This window comes from Lasioglossum baleicum, chromosome 12 (assembly GCF_051020765.1).
Source record: "Lasioglossum baleicum chromosome 12, iyLasBale1, whole genome shotgun sequence".
In the NCBI taxonomy this organism is placed as follows: domain Eukaryota; kingdom Metazoa; phylum Arthropoda; class Insecta; order Hymenoptera; family Halictidae; genus Lasioglossum; species Lasioglossum baleicum.
In genome coordinates this window covers 3,922,500-3,944,261 of record NC_134940.1, presented here as the reverse complement: position 1 = coordinate 3,944,261, position 21,762 = coordinate 3,922,500, and the positions used below count along the sequence as shown (strand labels likewise).

At 42.5% G+C, this 21,762-nt stretch overlaps 1 protein-coding gene across 6 annotated transcripts; it reads left to right on the top strand.

The window, feature by feature from the left end:
- The first annotated feature begins 195 nt into the window (after positions 1–195).
- On the top strand, positions 196–21,648 carry LOC143214133 (excitatory amino acid transporter 1). 6 transcript variants are annotated; one of them, XM_076434792.1, is made up of 9 exons: positions 196–482; positions 11,318–11,559; positions 14,390–14,790; positions 14,875–15,069; positions 16,337–16,520; positions 16,990–17,418; positions 17,492–17,626; positions 18,623–18,777; positions 18,892–21,648. In XM_076434792.1, the coding sequence occupies exons 2-8, from the start codon at positions 11,540–11,542 to the stop codon at positions 18,768–18,770; spliced, it is 1,512 nt and encodes a 503-aa protein (XP_076290907.1). In that variant the 5' UTR covers positions 196–482; positions 11,318–11,539; the 3' UTR covers positions 18,771–18,777; positions 18,892–21,648. The 6 variants fall into 6 exon arrangements, with proteins under 6 accessions (XP_076290907.1, XP_076290909.1, XP_076290910.1 ...); XM_076434794.1 differs by having other exon boundaries at positions 18,889–21,648; XM_076434795.1 differs by having other exon boundaries at positions 18,623–18,781.
- Positions 21,649–21,762: the final 114 nt, after the last annotated feature.

Here is a 21,762-nt window from a genome sequence, read left to right as displayed (position 1 = left end):
ACTTACCGCCACTGCGCAGATGACATGCGTCAAGAAGAGCCGAAGATTCAACTTAAGCGACGGTCGACGATTGGTCGACGCGGCAGGTTAAGTTCTCGGGAGCCAATCGCGTTCGACAGCTCATGGTGTTCACTCGGTTCTCCCCTCTTTTTCGCTGCCCCACCACCCGCGCGCTTTTCGAATGCTGCGGTCGAATTGTACATTCCTCGTAGGGACACAGTCCCAGCAGTGTCATTGCACAGTATACTCGTACATGAAAGCGTGCTACAACCAGTGATTCGACGTACGCGCACGTCATTTTTCTCCTCACTGACGCTAAAACGCGCCTGTATCCGTTTATCCGGTAAACACCTACGACCATAAATTTCGTGTCTCGTTCTTTTCATCTCGACTGGAATCGGTGCGTGCTTACTGTGCACACGGAGTGTTCTTTTTTTTTTATCGAACAGAGGAACGAACACACACGAAGAACATTGTCCAAGGTACAGAATTTTATTTCGCTTCGGTCATCTGAATCATCAAGACATTCAAGTTTCAATCGACATTGACATTTTCAATTTAGTAAAGCACGTCAAGATTATCCAATGAGCAACATGTTGTCGCGCGTCGCTTAAGTCGCATTTCTTCCATCGTTCGTAGGGTCCCATCGGTAATGCGTTCGATGTACACTCCCGTCCATAAATCACTTATTCATGGATGCAGACCATTTTTTGTTATTAAAGGACCTATATTATGGAATAAAAATGGTACATAACTAATTTTTTCTAATGTAGAGAACATGTAAATCAAATCTGATCAAAATATCCTATATTTTCTAAATTGTAATTATTATTCTTGTGTTTTCGAATTTTCTAAATTTAAGCGGGGTAATTGTTTTCCAATTTGGCTTCTAGAGCTGTACATAATCATCCCACAATTTCTCAATCTCAACATTTATTCACACACACAAATAGTATATGTATCGTATAATTGCTACATCTAATCAAAATAAAACAAAATCAAGCTGGAAGCTTGTATTCATTACTCTCATTCAAATAGTATATGTATATATTTAATTTTGCATTCAAATATTATCGTATAATAGCTACATTCTTTAATTTCATAAAAATATTATCGTATAATAGCTACATCTAATCAAAATAGAATTACCGTTTTGTTGAAGTGTCGGGTGATTTATGGACAAATTAAATATTTCTTCCGACCTAGATTAATTCCACTCTATATGATTTTTTTTCATTTTATGGATATGAAATTGATACAATATACCTCACACAATACGTAAATATTTAGTAATTGCTTAGATGCCAACATATTTAATAATGTAAACAATATTGTGGTAATGGTGCAGCAATTTTTAGTGGTGGCTCTGAGTCTACGGTAAGAACAATTGCATTCGAATTCTAAACGATCGAATCACATACCAAATGCGTATAATCTCATAATTTGATCTTGACATTTGTTTCAATGATAGTAGAGAGGATATGAGAGTGCTCACACCCGGGGTCTTTTCGGCCACCACTTTTGTCAGTATAGGCAGAGACAGATCATATCCAGGTTTAACGTGGAACAGAACCTAAAACCATATGTAGCGTTAATATATAGATAGACATATAACATAGACATCTACGTAGATTAACGTAGATAGGTTCTTAACCGGTGTTCCGCGAAATTCCGCGAACTGCAAGTTCTCAACAGACTATAGCACTTTGCCCTCATCCGTCATCACTACACTACATGTTTATGCAATTTTCAATTTTACCACGTTTTTATTAGCTCGCTTTCTTGTTTGTTTGTTTGTCTGTTTGTTCGGTGGCAAATTTTGCACTTGATTTTAAACTAACTTCCTGATGAGCTAGAGACTTGAAATCGGTTACATGGCTCAGAACTGGATGACAATGCATTATTAAAAAAAAATTTTTTTTAAAAGTCTATCCGTTTCGGAGAAATAACAATTAAATTTGTAGTCAATTTGAAGAAAGTGGAACCATGTAAAATCTTGTTTTCAATGGTGGTAGTCTTCGTAGTTCGGAAATAAATAAAAATCGTACTAAATTCTGTGGAATTTTATATTTGAACAATTTTTCAACATTTATAGAAGCCATAAATCAATAAAGATCCGCAGTCTAGTCGTCACACAGGTAGTTTTATGATTGTTAATATGTTATCCGAAGCCGGGTCTATGTATGTGTAAGTATTTATGGTCTAAGGTCTGTAATGGCAAAAGTGGTGGCAGAAAAGACCTCGAGTACTTTCATATCTTCTCTGACGATCACTGACGATAGCATACCCCTCAAGAGAAGATTTTGTAAGTTACATACAGTTATTATATAAGTTATAACGTCTTTCAATCGAATTTCGAACAATCGATTGCCATTTGACGACGCATGTAAAATGTAATATCGTTGGCGGCCTTTGATCGCATTGGGCAGAAACCTAGCTTTTACTCGGCCAACTTAGGTTTTGTTCGAGCAAACAATTTACAAAACAAGAAGGAAAGAATGACATAAGGTACTGTTAATATATCGAGGGTGACTAGTCGCGAACACAAAGCCTAACCCCACTTTTACAAGTTATCTTTATTACAAGTCAAGTTTCCGTTGCTCGAACCGCGAAAAATTGTTAACAAGGTGGAACATTGAAGATGATTTGTCGACTTCCGAAGCAAACTGAAATGTAATTGGTTGATTCGAGTTTCGTTTCGGTGCAGAGCTGTTTCACGCTGAATCGAATTTGAACAAATAATAATCAATTCACTAATCCGACGATGACTCGGAGAACATTGGATACACTATTCGAAAAGAAACGTGTTCGATCGAGAAATAGTGCAGCACGGATAAAACGGAAAACGTTTACGCGGGGATTTGCCGCGCATGCGCACAAGGACGATCAGCCAGTTTTTACGCGGGAGAGATAGTCGCGGTGCATTATCATATAATATACGTTGAAAATAAAATCGAAGCGTTCGAATCCGAAAGTTTCGAGCTGAATGTCGACAGGAATGCCTCTCGATAGGAGTACACGACCGAGCGCAATCAATGTAACCAATAGACAGCGGATTTTGTGCATTTATGACAAAAATAAGTAGGTGTAATTTGAAGTAGTATACACGTTAGAAGAATTTAAGAATATGTACTGTTATGTCGCACCCCCGCAGGAAAAGTGACACAACTAAAAAATGCTGCATTTGCGACAAATCAACTTAAAGAATACTATAAAACTTTTACATATTTTTCAATAATATAACCTCAAAATGCTATTTTTTTTACTTGTATCACTTTTTGTCATACTTTTTTTTTTATCTTCAACCCATTTCAGTCCAGTTTGTTGCAATTCAGGTAGACAATTTTTATCTTGCATAAAGATTCGCTGTCTGGTAACGAAATACGAACGTTAATAACACCGAAAGTTTTCCAAAAACTTCCAATGGATTAATTATAACCTCAACTCATATGCGATTATAAGAAAGAATTAAAAAAACGAAAGTCACGAAGTTTCGGACAAAGGGACGGATGAGGGTTAACCAAACGACGAGTGAACAGAAATAAATACCTGTTTGAATGGCTGAGGAATATTTGATATAGAATAGTACACATTGAAATATTTGCATAATTAAATACGATTTCATTAAATGTTCGCTCGGATATGTTTCATTAAATTTACACTCGGATTCAAATATAGTAATGAATTGACGGCAGAAAAGACGAAATTCATAAACCCTTTGCATTCGGAGCAATTTTAACTTGAAAATTAAGCATTTCTTCCTAGCTAGAATATTTCCATTCACTATGATTTTTTAAATTTCATGGATATGAAATTGGTATAATACCTCATAAAGTACCTAAATGTTTAGTAATTGATTAGATACCGACATATTTAACAATTGTAAATAACATTTTGAGTAATGGTACAGCAATTTTTAAAAGATGTTCGAAAAGTGTTCTGTTTAAAGCAAACAAAGTGAATCAGTAACGTGTAGAAATAATTACTCTTCTATGTATAATGTTTCCAGTTATTTGCACAGAAAATAAACGTCTTGTGTCATCGATATTATTTTCAGTCACTTATGAACAAAATTAATGTCTTATATTATCGATAAAAGTACATGGTACTATTGTGTGTAATATTACTATTTGATGAAATATTATTTTCTTATATTTTAATGAAATACCTATTTCACAATAACATTTCTATGAACTACTATTAAAATATACAGGGTGTCCCAAAATTCGTGAACTTCCCGAAAGGGGGTGGTTCCTGAGATCATTTCAAGCGACATTTTCCTTTGCAAAAATGTTAACCGGCGCGCTAACTGTCTATTGGCCGACTGTGGCAACTCGTGTCTAGGCCGCGCTCTGATTGGTCCGTGTTTTTCGTTAATAACTCCTAAACAAAGCCGCGGATAACATTTTTGCAAAGGAAAATGTCGCTTGAAATGGTCTCAGGAACCACCCCCTTTCGGGAAGTTCACGAATTTTCGGACACCCTGTATATTTGAAACGCCGTTTCCATATGCAACTAATATTTCAAAAAAATTTATTTGCCAAATTCTGTGTCGCATGACAAAATGAAAATGCGTATTTTGCTACGTTTTTATTAGCTTGCTTTCTTGTCAGTCTGTCTGTTCGGTACTTTGCAATTGATTTTTGTAAGAGACCGGTCTCGTAATCGTTGCGATAAGACAGGACGAGATGGTTTTCGGTTTCTGTTGATCTTTGCAAAGGCCAAGGGACGCGCACGGGAGACAAGCGGGAAATTTGATGTCTGCGATGCCGGCTGATCGAGATCGGCGAGCCTTCCCGATTTGTTTTCGCGATGGGCGCACAACGGACACGTAAATTGGCCTTTGAAAGTGTAGTACGATAATGCTCATTCATTTATACTGCATAAAATACCCCCGCAACCACGAATTACCGGCAATTTAATGAACTATTATAGAACCGGCCGCGTGACGCAATCGGCCGATGATACACAAGCGGACGATGGGATCGAAACGTGGGCGGAAACTGTTCGAACTGTCCGAATCGTCTTTTGTGGTCGCTCTGTATCATTTACCTATCCGATCGGACTCGATCGTTTCGCCAATGGACAAACGCGTTGAGCGAGTTCCATTCAAACACCGTGATGAATATTCAAAGCCCTCCCCGTTACCTCGAGGATGAAGCTACCAGCGAGAAATCGCGATTCTTACGCTTCCTACTTATTTTTACACGACAATGTTTCTTGGCTGTCTTTCTTGCAACACCCGTATTCTTTATGTCGGGCAGCCTCTGCCAACAATATTGTTGTTTCACCTTGGTTCGATGCACATTTCAAACTGTTTATTCGATGTCTCGTTATCATCCAATAGCTAATCTCATGCGCGGAAAAATCAGGTTGTAGAAGATAATAATTAATTGTTTTGCTTTGTATCGTTTCTCAAATTTTTCAGTGTCTTGTTCCAGCGACGTGTATTGGGGAATTTCTGGAAACTAAATGTCAGATCAAAAATAAATCATTTGGAAGATTTTGCAGAATCAAGAAGATTCCTTGAAGTCATGAAATTAACTCCTTTTGCTTTATGTTTATATTTTTATTTACGACAAAAGTTCTCGGTTTTAAAAGCTGACATTTTAAAATTTTCGATTGTTTATCTTTCAAAGATTTCCACGCTTGTTTCTCGGGAATTCGGGAACAAACTTTGAATCTCTGGGTTCGCGAATGTGTGACACTCCGCTGTTTACATTGATAAAGTGGCAACACCTTAATCTACATTCACTATCGAAAATTTTGACTATTCGTCGGAAACTGAGACAATTAAAACAAGCGATTTCCCTAGAACCACGTGCCACGAGTTGCGATCATGGTACCCGGCTGATTCCGTTTCGCGGATTCGCGCATTTCACGTTTATGGAGTCGCATTACGATCGCGTAACGAATTCGCGGCGTTATCTAATTGCGTACAGACCAGAAACGTTCGCGTGAATGAATAATTGTTTAACCCACGGCCTCGCTCTCAGTCTATTCTCTCTGTCTTTCTCACGCACGCACACACACACACTCCGTCTTTCTCTCTCTCTCTTCTTCTGCTCGTTGGTCTTCGAGAAACGATGCTGCCGAGCCGGTTCAGAGATGCACAGAAGTAAACATTTAATGTGGCTGTGCAATCGTTTGAATTAACGAAGGTCAACGATGCATGGAACGGCGGATCGTTCTCTCACGAAAATATTCACGCCTCGTATCGTTTGATATCGATTCTACCGCTGTAAAGATAGGACCACCTCAATTACATTATTTTATTTGATAGTGGGAAATCGTTCTGCCGCGTTGGGTCTCCGGAATAATCGGTTTTCGAGTGTCAACCGGTACGATTTTGAATGGACGCACGTGTCGGCCAACTGTCTGGTCATCGCGTACCGATTCTACTTATTCCGGCAGTGACAAACGTGAAACATTCGAAGTGTAAGATCTAAAAGGTCTAGTGCAGAGATGGGCATTATATTTGGCGAATCAAATATTTCAAATATTATTTAATATTTTAGATTTTATTTTGCTTAAAGAAAATAGTATTTTAAATAAGATATACAATTTCGAAAATAAAATATATCTATTTTAACAATCTGAATCACAAAATAAAATGTTTGTATTGCAACAATTTGATCCAGAAAATAAAATATTGAGGATAATTCTCATTAAGACGCTCTCTGTCCAGGCTACACTGTCACGCGTAGAAGCTACGACCAGCAGCGGTCTATTAATTTTTTAATTGTAAGTTCCGAGCACCTAGTATTAATTCACCGAACAGAATGGCTCAGAATGAAAAGAGCTGATTACGACGAAATTAAACAATATTTAACAAGAGATGAACCTCGTGAAGAATTTACGGATTTTTACGACGAATCGTCGGAAGCCACAGAATCCGAATCTGATGGTTACCGTAGAAGTTTAATGATTGAAAATTAAATTACTTTGGAGAGAAATCATAATTTTTTCCATTTTCCTATACATATAATTGTGTCAATTCATTCACACGTTTCCGATAAACCGACAAAAAAATTGTTCAAACAAAAGTTACTCGGTAATTATACGACAACCAATTGCAGTAACAAATACTGTACAAAAAACTCTTTATCTAATAAGAAATTGAGTGTATTTAAACGTTTTGAATAAAATTCTATTTTTTTCTCATCAACCGATAGATCTTCGAATGTTCTTTAAAAAATTGTTAAGGGTGTTCGATCGAAAATGTATTAGTTCAGGAGTTATTAATTTTGTTCCGAAATCCCCTATAGAATCGAACACAATGTGTGCAATGCGACGACGCGACACGACAAGCAGCATTTTCAAAATAAATTGTTTCGTAACGGAACCTTGGGCACGGAAATATTGCCGCACGATTTCCGTAGAGTTTTCTCGTACGGTCGAACTTGACGTTAATTATTATAATAACGATGATACGGAGGAGGGATCGAGGCGAGGGACAGAGTCGCGTCCGCTCGTTTTGTTTCTTCGGTGGTCAACGGGCACAAAAGGGAGGAGGAAGGAAGTTGTAATACTTTGAAGTGTTTCTCGTCGGTTCGGTTCGGTACGGTTTGTTGCGTTGCGTTGCGACGAGGTGCGGTGCGGTGCGGTACGCCGGTGGCAGGAAGGATAGAGATGGGTCAAGTTTGTAATTGATTTCGTTCGAGTCATGCGCTGAATTAAATTAAAGAATGGGACAGCCTCGGAGATCGCGATCGCCTCGGGTTCGAACCAGGGTTGCCACCTTATCCACCATGTACATAAATACCGGAGTGTCACACATTTGAATCCGGATATTCGAATATAAACCCGCAGATGTGAGAAGAAACGTTTGTTCCCGAATATCCGGAAAACAATTGTGGAAATCTTTTAAACGTAAACAATTGAAAGTTTAATCCCTTGCGCTCGAAAATGAAACATTTCTTCCGACCTAGAGTAATTCCATTCTACACTAACGAGCATAACTGATTCAACACACTTTAAATCGGAATAACTTTTTTATGAATGGACCAAACGACTTCAATTTCTCTGTAAGGCTAGAAGATTTAGTTTAGTAAATGACGTCTAAAAAATATTTTGAAAAAACGCATTGGGTCGGAATTGCGAAAAGAAATAGTAAAAATTGATTTTTACTACTTTTTTAGCTGGGACAATAACGAAAAAAAAGATGTGTTTGGTCAACTCGTATAGATTATATACGCTCTGAAAATTTCATTGAAATTGGTTAATTGGTTCACGAGCAATAAACGATCAAAAGTGATAAACAGTCCGAGATTTTGATAAACTGCAATTTTTACCACTTTTGATACAAAGCATAACAATTTATTATTATATTTTCTAATGAAACCGGAGTCCGGAGAGGTGGCAACCCTGGTTCAAACGGACACCATCTGATTGCGTTCGAAATCCCCGCTCAACCGACGCACCGAAAAATATCAGCAATTCGATTTCGAAAAGCTCGGGAGTCTCGTCTTGCAATGGTTTCGCTACCGAAAGATATTCTCGTTGTATCGCGGATCGCGTGGAACCGATCCGGCAGACGATCGTGTAAACGAAGACAGAGCCATTGAGACAGGAGGTTCTGGGAACGAAATTAAGTTTGATCGAGAAAATGGTCATTTAGTGGCATAGCTCGAGAAGCTAACAACGTGGAACGTAAATCCGGGTCAACGCAAAGCCGACCTGACGATGGCTAGAATCGAAACAAACGTAATTCAAATCGATTCTTAAAAAGAAAAAAATGATCGGCGAAGGTGGAGAGTTAAAACAGGAAGACCGTTAAACGTTAAACGGTTGAAAGCAATCGGGGCAGCAAGACGCGAGCAAATGGGTCGCTTTTAGGAGCCTGGCGAGCTATTCGAGTCGAGTCGTGTCGCGTTGCGTCGCGACGTATCGTTTCGAGAGGAAGAAAGCCTTTGGACAGGCAACCCCCTTTACGCCTCATTCTCGGCCTCGCCAAAATGGATGATGCAGCGTGTGCGTCCTTTTGTGAAAGATCATCTTTATAGTGTTTTAGTTCGTGTATATGAGTAGAATGAACAGGAATGTCGTGCGACGCTGCGACACCATGGAAAAGGGTCCCATGGGAATCACCGACACCTCCGACACGGTTTTGACCGACTCCAGATTTGATCGACAATAACTTTGGCCGACAACGAATTCGATCTACTGTATGATAATACATATAATACGTATGATAATACTGTATGATAATCTATCTATCTATATGAATAAAAATCAAATGCTGTTCGTTGGTAAGCGCATCACTTGAGAACGGCTGGACCGATTTGGCTAATTCTTTTTTTAAAATGTTCGTATTAGTCCGAACTAGGTTATAGGATAAGAAAAATTGGAAAAATATCACGGAAAAATGGAAAATTCGGGAAAAACTAACAGTGCTTTTAGAATCATATTTCAATACAACAAAAAAACGAACGTCGTAGGTTTTAATCAATATTTCAATAGAACGTCGCAGCTTTTAATCAATATTTCAATAGAAATTTACATTATCGACGTCTGTTTGCATTATCGATATTATAAACATTCGTCAGTTAGTACATATGTATAATACATATGATAATAGGTATGATAATACGTACTGTTGTCGTCTCAAGTCATTGTGAATCAAATTCGTTGTCGATTAAGTCCGTTGTCGGTCAAAATCGTTTTCGTTTAAAGGCGTTGTCGGCCAGAGTTATTAGAGTCGGTGAGAACCGTGTCGTGTTAATTTGTGTCGGTAATTCCCATAGAACCCGATGGAAAACACGTATGTACAATTGATAGAATCCTTGCAAAAGAAGATGGCTCGGTGTCGATGTTATCGGTGGTCAACAGGCCACTATGCCGCTAATCGTAGTCGCGGAAGCGTATCACGCTCGACTGGGGTTCACACAAGTACACACGCACCCGACTAATTATCAAAGTCATTTCTCCCTCTAGTTGCACCACTTTCAAACGAGTGCACACGCACCCGATTAATTCATTTATTTTCTCACCGTGAAGAACCGTCGTTCTTGGGTGGCTAACACGGTTACGATCTGCCGCCCCTTGAGCCTTGGATCGTCCCAGAGGTTGTCGACGTTCCAGCAAGATTTTGTCCTCGATTCCGTAACGCTGGAGCTGTTACGATTCGAAGGGATTATCGAAACAAACAAGATCGACTCGAATCAAATTTGTCGACAGTCGCTCTAAATGATCGTGAATAGTCAAGTGGTGCGAAAGGAAGACGGTTTCGGGCGTCGCGTCGGAGGAAGAGGAATTTAGTCCAAGTCGGAAAGAACAGTGGGGAGGGGGGAAGGGAGGGATCTGGCTTGTATCGTAGGAAGGGCACGGGCGATCCTCTCCCATGTGATACGTAGATAGTGTAGATAGAGAGCAGGCGGAGAGACGTGATGAGAGAGAGATATATCGAACCGACCGGCGACCGTCGAACAATAGACCCATACACCGGTGCTCCCGATGGGGTCGTGGATCGTGGACCGTGGATCGTAGATCGTGGATCGTGGGTCGACCATCGTGTATTTGTACCGTATCTGGCGATGATAGGCCCGTCACGGCAGGAAGAGATCGTCGCTGGGGGATCGCCATAGCTAATCGTACCACCCAAGGTGGCACAGATTGAGAGCTCCATCAGCATACATCCTCTCCTCGCCGAGCAAGCTGGCGAACCACCGTTTCACCACCGTTGCATCACCGTCGCACCTGTCTTGTCACTTTCCTCACTCTCTTCTTAGAAACTAGAGATCTAGAGTCCTGTCATCGGTAATGGTAAGCTACCGGTAACGTTGGAGGCTCTCCCCGTCGATTCATCGGATCGATCGGCTGAATCTTTCGATATCGCGAGCGGTGTTTCGTGCGAGGAGAGCAATCCCTCTCGTGGTAATCGTCGCGATCGTACGAAGTCGTCGCCAGTTGTCGTTGTGCCGTGCTCGCGCAAAGTCTACGCCGTTTCTACGGTGTTCGACACGAGAGAAAGAACTCTCTGCTCTGTGGAGAGCTGTGTGGGGTGCGAGCTGCAGGCGATCTTGGTAGTCCGGTAGTCGTGTCGACACCGCGGTCAGCGTCGGTGGCCCGCTCTCCGGAAGAGCGAGACACCGGAAGAGCGGAAACTGTGCAGAACCGGACGTAGGTTCCGAAACCGGAAGCGCCTCGCCGCGCCGCGAAGCGGAAGAAACAGGGAGCAAACCCGGGCGAGCGTCTCTCTGATCGGTCAGAGAGCGGTTCGGACTTTGGACAGGGAACGCTGAGAGATCGAAACGCAAACGGAAGTTCTCTTTGCCGTTCCCTGCATCGTTCAGCTCATTTGCTTTTCTCGCTTTAGTTGTCTCTTCTCGTCGAAGAACGGAAGGAAAAGGAAGAGATCGAGTCGGGATTGTGATTCTTCACCGAACCGTTTCGAAGACTTTTCGGCTGACCAGCTGATCGGCTCACCGGCTGACCGGGAGCGACGCTCTGTACTCTGTACTCTATGCGATTGGACGACCATCGTCTTTCGTCGTGACACGCCAGCGAGAATCACGCCAGCAGAGGATCCGCTCCTGTCATGGAAGTCGCCACCGAATTGTACGTAATACTCATTCTCTTCTTTCTTTCGTTTTCTCTTCGATCTATTCGATATATTTTTCCGTTTCGCAATCGCGTACAACGGTTCCGTCGCGGTGTACGTTTCGATCAGCATCGATCGCCGTGTTTCGCCGAAGCATCGACGATCGAACGATCGGGCCACCATGTTCTCGGAGGATCCAAATTTCATGGACAACCACAAATTTCGAAAGGTGCCGGTTCGAGGTCTCTTTCGTTTCCGACGTGGCCAACGTGTACAATTCATATATTATATTATAGTATGCGTTGGCACGACGCGACGCGGCCCGATACGGTATGGCAAGGCCGACGAGTCCGACGAAGTTTTAAACACTTTCGACTTCGGCCGATCATTCATCTTCTGCTCGTCGAAAAAGATTGGATCAACTAAAACGAGTTTCATCAGCGGTTTCGGCAATCTCGAATCGTTCGTTTTGTCCAGTTGAATGGGAATATATTGGTAAACCGATTGAATCGGATCGAATCACAGTCACGAAACGACTGTGTCAAACGTCTCGACCGATTATTTAACTCGATTAGATTAGAAGGTTGCTCGTCGGCGCGAGAGCGAGCGCGAGAGCGGGACCAGACGGCTAAGACGAAGAGGAACGCGCGCGGGTACGTAATAACAGGGCTGGCCGAAGTCATTGTCAATCATCGTGCTTCCCCGTGCGAGCCTTCGACGCGTGTTCTTTCAGAAATCGCGTATCCGATGCGCGTAAATAACGATTCTCGACGCGCGAGTAAAAAAGCATTTTGATCGATCGCTCAGAAGAAATCTCCGAGCAATTTTGCAATTTAAATTGTCCTCGACGTTTCGCTCCAAATGTGGATCATTTTCCAGAGAAATTTTACCGACGCAACTCTTGAAAATGGTCCACATTTGGAGCGAAACGTCGAGAACCATTTAAATTGCAAAATTGCTTAGCGAGTAACATTTGATTGAACCTGTGGCGTCGAAATCATTAAATTGTTTGTTAATTGTATTCTAACTGGTATCGATACGAATTCAACGACCTGTAATAACGTAACACTAAACCTCGAAACAACGTTACAATAGTTTCGGCTAGAAAATGTTGGCTCCTGTGCGCTGCGCTGATGCGGCCGTTCAAGTCCCTGGCTCGCAGGACACGTTCGCGTTGCATCTAGGACAGATCCGTCCACGATATGCAGCTCTCTATGCAGCTACCGAGGATCGTTTCTAATTGAATCGTGCCGCGCTATAGTAATCGTTATTCTCAGCGAAAACGCGTCACGATCCAACATTTTGTTTTTCCGTCTCCCAACGATCGCATCCTCCGTGTCTAGTCATTAGTTGCAGACTTGGCAGAATTGGCAGTGTTGCAAGCGCCCTCTCGTTGACACCGTTAACGGATTAACCGACGCAATTAACCCCTTTGTCGGCGAAAACAGTTATCCTTCGGTCGAAGGATTCTCTTTCCGGGAAATATACTCAACGATGTTGCGTAACCGAGCAACAACGCGACGTAACGCATGTAAATACATATATGCGCGTTCATATGCAAAGTCGATTCGCAATTAATGCCGCCCGGTGACCTTATTTGAAATTCCTTTGGTTTTCTGCGTCTCAAGTGCGATTCTGAATCGATCTCTGTCGGTCACGTTCGATCACCAACGACAAGAGTACGATGTACACTCTGGATCGCGTGCCGATCTCTTGCCCGTTTCAATTCCTCAACGCGTCCGCAGTCGGAAATCCGAACCGTTGTTGCGAGAATGCGAATCGTTTCGTTGAATTAATGGGCTAGACTCGTTTCCAGATTACAAGGATGCGGGATGCGCCTTCTCGTTTCTCGATAATGCATGCGATGAGGTTTTCCAGAAGTCAAAAGCGCTAGATGAAAGATCAATCGGCCGCCATCGCCCTCGAAAAAAAGTCCTATTTTTACGTATACTATTTACGTATAAGTTCATGAAGCTACGACAGCTACATACTGTCGAATAATGCAATAGTCCAGTCAATGAATGCTCATAAGGGGGGCGCAGAGGGAAATGGAAGAAACACAATTTTTAACTGCGGGACTTGGTTTGGAATAGTTAGGAGGTAAACATACTAAAAGTCCCTAGAGAGGGGCACGTAGAAGTCACCTTTTTCGGTTTTCCGCTTATATCTCGGAAACTATGTGTCCTAACGATAATACCATTACATAGAAAATTAAAGCTGCCAAATGTGCTACATGATTGATTCCATTCAGTTTTTCGCTATCTCGCATAGTTTCCGAGATATCGAAGCTCAAAGTTCACTGTGAAAAAGAAATTTTTACCTCACGTTTTTTGCAATTAGTGAACTTTGAACGCGGATATCTCGGAAACTATGCGAGATATCGAAAAACTGAATTCAATCAATCCTGTTGCACATTTTGTCAGCTTTTATGTTGTATGTAATGGTCTTATCGCTAGGACGCATAGTTTCCGAGATATACGCGGAAAACCGAAGAAGGTGACTTCTACGTGCCCCTCTGCATCCCGCTCACCTTCTAGGAGTGGGGACTTTTAGAATGTTTACCTCCTCACTAGTCCAAACAAAGTCCCAAAGTTAAAAATTGTGTTCCTTCAATTTCCCTCTACAACTTTTCGTTGACTGGACTATAAATTACGCTTCGAAAACGCAAAAGTAGGCCACTTTGGGAAGCTGGCGCGCTGGATTGATCTTTTATCTAGCGCTTTTGACTACTGAAAAAGCCCATCGCATGCATTATCGTGAAATGAGTATGCGCATCCCGCACCCTCGCAATCCTGGAAACGCGAGTCCACCCTCTTAAAGTGCTAATCCGGTTTTTTTCGATCGTAGATCGCCGTTGTCGGGACCCGACACGCAATGCAAGATCGTGGAGCGCACCTCGTACTACCCTCAGGAGCCGAACAAGAGACCGAAGACCAGAAAGGAAAAGATCCGATCGTGCCTGCATCACAACGCTTTGACCATTCTGACGGTGGGTGGAGTGGTCGGCGGAGTTATTCTCGGGATCATCCTGAGAAACACGAGGACGCAGGGATGGACACCGCGCGAAATTATGTACATCAATTACCTCGGCGATCTATTCCTGAGGATGCTGAAGAGCTTGATACTGCCGCTGATCATATCCAGCTTGGTGTCTGCCATCGGCTCGTTGGACCTGTCGCTCAGCGGAAGGATCGGTTATCGAGCGGTCACCTATTATATGGTGACTACCGTCAGCGCCGTTGTCTTAGGTCGGTCCAACGAACGAACGAACAATCGAGACGTTCGGTTCGAATCGGTTCAACTAATCCGCATTCGATGATCTTCTCTTTAAGGTATCATCCTAGTGATCACCATTCAGCCCGGTGTTGGTAACAATCCGCACGTCAAGACGAAAGCACCGCCACAAAACGTCTCCACCATCGACACTCTGATGGACTTGGTCAGAAATATGTTTCCGCCGAATCTGGTGGAGGCCTGCATTTCTCAGCATCGAACTGAAATGCAAAAACCGGAGAACAGCACCTCGGGTGAACACGATATATGTATAACTAACTATTATGTATAGTGTACATGCCAGGGCCCGTCTAGATCTTTTTCTTTTTTATTGTTTATAGTGCAGGGTGGTAAAATGCCTTATACACTAACCCCTGGGCCATTTTAACTCAGGGAAGTGAGGGACTCCCTAGAGAGAGAGTTTCGAGGAGAAATTTTAAAACTCTTCGACTGCAAGAGACAGGGTTACTAGAATTTGACCTTGGTCGAGCGAGAGTGTGGTGGCGTCCTTACACACCGCTAGACACTGTATACGTACACGAGGTTGCAAGGGTCCTGTACTTTTCAAACCACGTCTCGCTAATGCGCATTTGGGGCCCCTACGTAATCACAATCGCTAGATAAAAGACCCACCAAGTGCGCTTGGTGTCTACAATGGCCTACTTTTGCGCTTTCGAGGCGTGATTTTCATTATTCGGCAGCATGTAGCGGAGTTCGAGAAGCATTGGACGGCGCGACAATGCTGCCACTGTGAAGACACATACATTTTCTTAAATATCGTCAGATTTAGGGTTCTTATAGAAAAAGAATACACCAAGCGCACTTGCAGGGACACTTACAATGTCAATGCAACCTTTATTATGTTAAACTATACGTGTTTAAACACACAGTTTGGAAAGTACAAAGTACACCCTGAACGAAGGGTTTCGGCACAAGTATCAGTTCCATGGCATTTTTAGCTAGGAGCGCTAGTGTCTGTTTCTCAATATTCAGTGAGTATTTTACCGATTCAGTCACTGTATCGGTAAAATATCGAATAATACAAATTACGCGTCGAAAAGGCAAAAGTAGGCCACCTTAGGGACCATGCGCGCTAGATTAATCTTTTATCTAGCGATTGTGACTACGTAGGGGTCCCAAATGTGTGTGCCAGCACACTCTTGCTCGACCAAGGTCAAATCCGAACCTGTAACCTTTCGGTTATACTTTGGAGCTAGACTCTAGACCCTAGATCGACCCTGGAGTCTAGAATTTATGGCCTGGACCCTATCAGAGAGGCCTGAGAATGCTTATGCGCGGGGTCTTTTCTGTAACCACTTTTGTCAGTATAGAGACTTTCAATAGAATTAATTATTGCCCAACTCTGCTGCTAAGTATGGGTATTGGTTGTTCCATGTTAAACCTGGGTATGCTCTGTCTCTGTCTACACTGACAAAAATAGTGGCAGAAGAGACGGAGATGGAAAGAGAGAGAGATTGCTAACGCCTTTTTTCGTTTGCTTCTTCTTCTTATTTGGAGCAGTCACCATGGACGACTGGGAGCCGGTGCAGAAGAGCGTCTCTGGAACGAATATCATGGGTCTGGTTGTCTTTGCCACGGTTTTAGGTATTACTTTGGGGAAGATGGAGGAGACAGGAAAACCGCTGCTCTATTTCTTTGAGTCCTTGTCGGGCGCGATGATGTTGATTACTCACTGGGTCATTTGGTAAATTCACATTTGACAAACGTGCTGCAGACACCGCGATGCATGTCCGTGTTGCTTACCGTTTTGCTTACCGTGTTGCGAGACCACTTGCCAGTTGTTAAACGTTGCATCCCACACAATAATCTGAAAGCTTGTACGCGATCTAAACGCGGCACAGAAAACACGCTGTCGAACAGAACACTCGAAATAGTTACTTTAAAGTTGCAAACAGTCGCAAACAAAGTATCTTGGCGCGTATAGTTGATCGAACGTTTCGTTTTCAAATCTTGTACCCCGTTGAAGGGGCTCTGCGAAGCTGGAAGTTTCTCGAGCGTGAGCTTCGTCGTTTTCTAGCGTTTCGATCGGTAGAGAGACAACGTTGCTTTCTCGACGAGACAACGAGAAACGATGTTCATAGACATAGACGTAGACTATAGCTTTTCGGTCGCTGAGACTGGAAAATGTACGTTAACGTGACCCCGTGTTCCAGGTTGTCACCCGTGGGAGTGTTGTTCCTGGTAGCCGCGAAGATCACCGAGATGCAGTCGCTGGACGAGGTGGTCGCTCAACTGGGGATGTACTTCTTGACCGTGATGATCGGTCTGTTCATACACGGTTTCATAGTGTTGCCCCTTCTGTATTTCGTCATTACTAGGAGAAACCCGTACGTTTACATATCGAACCTGGCGCAAGCTATGGTCACTGCTTTCGGCACGTCGTCAAGCTCCGCCACTCTGCCAGTCGCCATCAACTGTCTGGAAGAGCGAAATCACGTTGACCCACGGATCACCAGGTTCGTTTTACCCATAGGCGCTACCATTAATATGGACGGCACGGCTCTCTACGAGGCTGTGGCCGCGATCTTCATCGCTCAAGTGCGCCAAGTCAGCCTCAGCTTCGGACAATTGGTCGCTGTCAGGTGAGAGACCGACAGTCAACGATACTCGGCATCTTCTTCGCTAAACTAATTTCATGCATGCTTCCGATTCTAGTATCACAGCGACTGCAGCGAGTATCGGAGCAGCTGGGATCCCGCAAGCAGGCCTGGTGACCATGGTGATGGTACTGGACACGGTCCGGCTGCCAGCCGATGATGTCTTCCTGGTGATCGCAGTCGACTGGTTGCTGTAAGTTGGCTCTAGCCATCTATCTATGTAACCAGTCAGCAATCTGCTCTTGATTTGGTATGGATTTGGTACCGAACTTGCAAGCACGGACCTAAGGACTGTGCGTAATTCTGCGGGAGTGTCAAGAAAGACGGAAGGGGTATCAGCTTGTTGGCTGCATGTTGCCCGTCAGATGGCGCTGCAGTCACGCCGGCGTACTAACCTCTCCGACGGGTAACATGCAGCCGAATATTGCAAAACTATTGCTCGGAAACGTAACAGAAGGACTTTTGAGGCAAACAGCGCCCTAGATTGATCTTTCATCTAACGATTTTGACTACTAAAAAAACCCCGTCTTTGCATTATCGAGAAATCAGAAGTGGAATCCCGGACCCTTGCAATCCTCGCGTACGTATACGTGGTCTAGCGGTGTGTGAGTGTTCAAGGGGGTAGACTCGTTACCAAGATTGCAAGGGTGCTGGATGCGCCTTCTCATTTCTCGATGATGGGGTTTTTCATTAGTCAAAGCGCCAGATAAAAAATAGGCCTCAATCGCCCTCAAGAGTCCTGTTTTTACGTTTGCGAGGTGCATGTAGCTAGTTTCATAAAACTGCGACAGCTACATGCTGCCGAATAATGCAAATTACGCCGTAAAAATAGGACTTCTGAGGGCGATTGAGGCCTAGGTTGATCTTACAATCCTGGAAACAAGTCTACCCCCTTGATTCCTTACTACGCGGTTCACGTGCCACGTGTATTTATTTCAGTACACGTTCAAAACCGCGATCTCTAGTTTCCGCATTAGGCTCGGTATCTGCCGATAGGTTTTGGTCGGCAGATCCAGAGCAAATAAGGACTAAATCCTGCTCCAGGATTTCTGACACTAAAATGACCGCGTTTTGCTAGCAAAGTACGATTGCAGACATTTGGTCATGATCTGCTCGAGCAGATTTTGCTGGCTGGGTTATCTGTGCACCGCTCTCGGTTACTTATTTCTTGGATTCGTTTCGTTTTCAGAGACCGCTGTAGGACAACGGTGAACGTGGTGGGCGATTCTCTCGGGGCAGGTATAGTGAATTTCCTGAGCAGAAACGAGCTGGCCTCCCTGCCCCACAGCGTCCAGCCTCAGAACGGAGGGGATCGTCACACCTCGACGTCCATATGAAATTAGTGTCGGTAACTCTCTTTCTTCTTGTTCTTCGACGCTGTATATTCCTACACGAATCGATTCTATCGAACACGTACACGAAACTCGAGACGCATAAATGGTTCTGTTACGACAGCAGCAGGAGCAGCAGCACAACAACAACAACGACGGCAGCAACAACACGCGATACCTCGAAACGAAATCTTACTATGCCGTGACCATCGATCCTCCATCGAGCAAACAACAACTCTTGAGCGCGACACGTGATACGTGATTCCACACGCGACTATGTAGTATTATTTTATATATTTAATCTCGTTCGGTTCAAGTATACAAAATGATCGAGCGGTCCGATCATGTTTTAATGGTCGTTCCCAGCCGTCGCGTCGTGCGTCAGCTCGAATGGGAAGACATCGCGGGTTTTACACCTGCTGTTTTCAGGTATGAAAACGTAGAGTGTAAGATCACGTGCCATACACATTCCGAAAACACCGCGATGAAACCAACCGGCAATTCTTGTCGGTGTTGCTCTCGAATCGGGTCCTTTTCTACTTACTCGGAAACCGTCTCGATACACACGGTTGCATCTACTAATACAGGGATAGGCACAGGGATGCGCGTCTTCGTCGCGATGCGCGAGAGGCCTACGCACTGCTCGTAACGGCAGATGCTGGTGGGGGACACTGTCTTGTCTCAATTGAGACGAAAATGCCCATCCCTGTAACTACTACATACTGTTAGCAACGTTCGTCTCTGCTCGACGTAGCTCGCCACCAAAAATTCTGTACCTCTATCGTTAGAAACGTTCCGGTAGATTAGCACAAACGCCCAAGTTACCGCTGAAGTGTTCCCGTTTCTTCCTATACATGTATTATCTAGCCGATTCCGAATATAACCGTCTGCTCGTCTTCTATTCTTAGGGAATCTAATTGTTGTTACACGAAGCGAGACAGATTTTTCGATGGTTAGCTGATAACATAAACAATTCGATAGAAACAGTACCAGTAGACTGCGGATTTTATGCATTTGTGACAAAAAACGGGCTCGTGCAATGTAAAGCAGTGGACATGTTAAAAATGTTTAAGGACGTCGATGTATTAGTTTCTTAAAAGAAGCATCAAATTCTTATTTGGCTCCTGTGTTCTGCAATCAGTACGAACATATTTTATTCTGCATAAAGATCCGCAGTCTAAGCATCAATACCAACGACAACTGCGATGTGTATTAAATTTTTACAAGTGCATACACATATACACACGCGCACGCACACACTTGCTACATTAAACTTTGTCTTCCATTATTATACGATCTATTATACATATATATTATTACAACACGTACTGCTAGTTGAAAGACGAAATAGTTGAACAAGTATAAAACGAATTGTTACTACTTCCCGATATCGTGAAAGCAATAATACGAATCCGTTTTGGATGTGTTCAGTTCTCCATAGTATTATTTGCGGGGAAACGCAGTAAAAGAAGTTGTTGAATGTCGACACGTAGTAACCGTAGAGCCAGCGATCAAAGATGTTATGGGGGTATTCATTATCTTACTACAGTACCTTACCGACGTACTACATATATATATATTTAGACGCGAAAAGTGTTCACCGAATTTCTGATTACTCCACCGTGAGAAGCGTGAGAAACATTTACTACATACATGTATTTGTTTACGCAGTTACATCGTTGCATGCGATAGATGTAACTCGACAGTCAGCCGCTATTTTTATGTTAACTTATTCACCGTGCTATACTTTGCATAAATAGATGTAAGTTGATCGAGTCATCGGATAACTATACATATATGTGCTGCAGTATGTTTATCGTGACTTGAAGAATTTTCACGTTTCTTATATATATTATTGTTATTGTATCAAAACGTTCGGAAACCGTAGCATTTGCGTATTTATGGATTCTAACAGAACATTGCTTTTTTCAAAAAAGCATGTATCCGGAAAAATGATAGCGTTATAGTTGTTTGATTACCTACTTGTACGGTCACTATTTCTTGCTATTGATCGATCTGCTAAGAAATTAATTCAGTTAGCTTTCCTCTTAATGCAGCTTCGAAGGACGAATGCATATTCAAGTTTTCTATAATCGAGGAAAGCTAACGCCGACGGTTAACACCGCGATATTCTTCTCGAATATACATATATCGAATATATTAGTGTTGTTAATCCCGCGAACCGAAAAACAGGGTGTCCCGAATTTAAATGGCAAAACTTCAGGAGCGTGTAGGGGATCGAAAAACTAAGACAAAATGTCTGTTAGAGATTTGCTCGTTTTTACTTCGTTTTGGAGAAAATCGAAAAAAAAGGAACAAAACAAGTTTTCATTTTTGTATTTATTTATTTACATTTTATTTACGTTATCATCTATTTAATGTAGATATTGTTCAAAATGTTGTACATCTAGCACTGACTTAATAAATTGCAGCTAAACATTGTTCTGGTGCAGTAGTGCACCAAATATCATCAGAACAATGTTTAGCTGCAATTTATTAAGTCAGTGCTAGATGTAATGCTTGCATTGCTGCACGTAAATAAAATTTAAATAAATAAGTAGAAAAATGAAAACTTGTTTTGTTTCTTTTCTTGCGATTTTCTCCGAAACGAAGTAAAAACGAGCAAATCTCTAAAAGACTTTTTGTCTTAGTTTTTCGGTCCTGAAGTTTTGCCATTTAAATTCGAGACACCCTGTACAATTGCAAATTCTAATAAAATTCTATAAATAGAATTCGATGTATGTATGTATGTATGTATGTATATGTACCTGTACGTATTTAAGTAATGCCATAGTTGCTTAACAATATGCTGTATCATATTTATTTGTACAATAAATGTACAAATCGATGTAACAATAAAGATATTGCTTCTTTCTAGATAAAATCGCGTATCGCGTGAAGAAGAAAATAATACTTCCGTCGCGGCAAGAAAACGTCTGAGGAAAATACAATATGTACAGGGTGCGAATGGGAGACACGTTGCGCGTACGCGATAGGG

Coding starts and splice junctions, on each gene's coding strand:
- LOC143214133 (XM_076434792.1), top strand. CDS start 11,540: ATGGAAGTCGCCACCGAATT. Junction 16,521..16,989: donor ATTACTCACTGGGTCATTTG/GTAAATTCACAT, acceptor CCCGTGTTCCAG/GTTGTCACCCGTGGGAGTGT. Junction 17,627..18,622: donor ATCGCAGTCGACTGGTTGCT/GTAAGTTGGCTC, acceptor TTTCGTTTTCAG/AGACCGCTGTAGGACAACGG.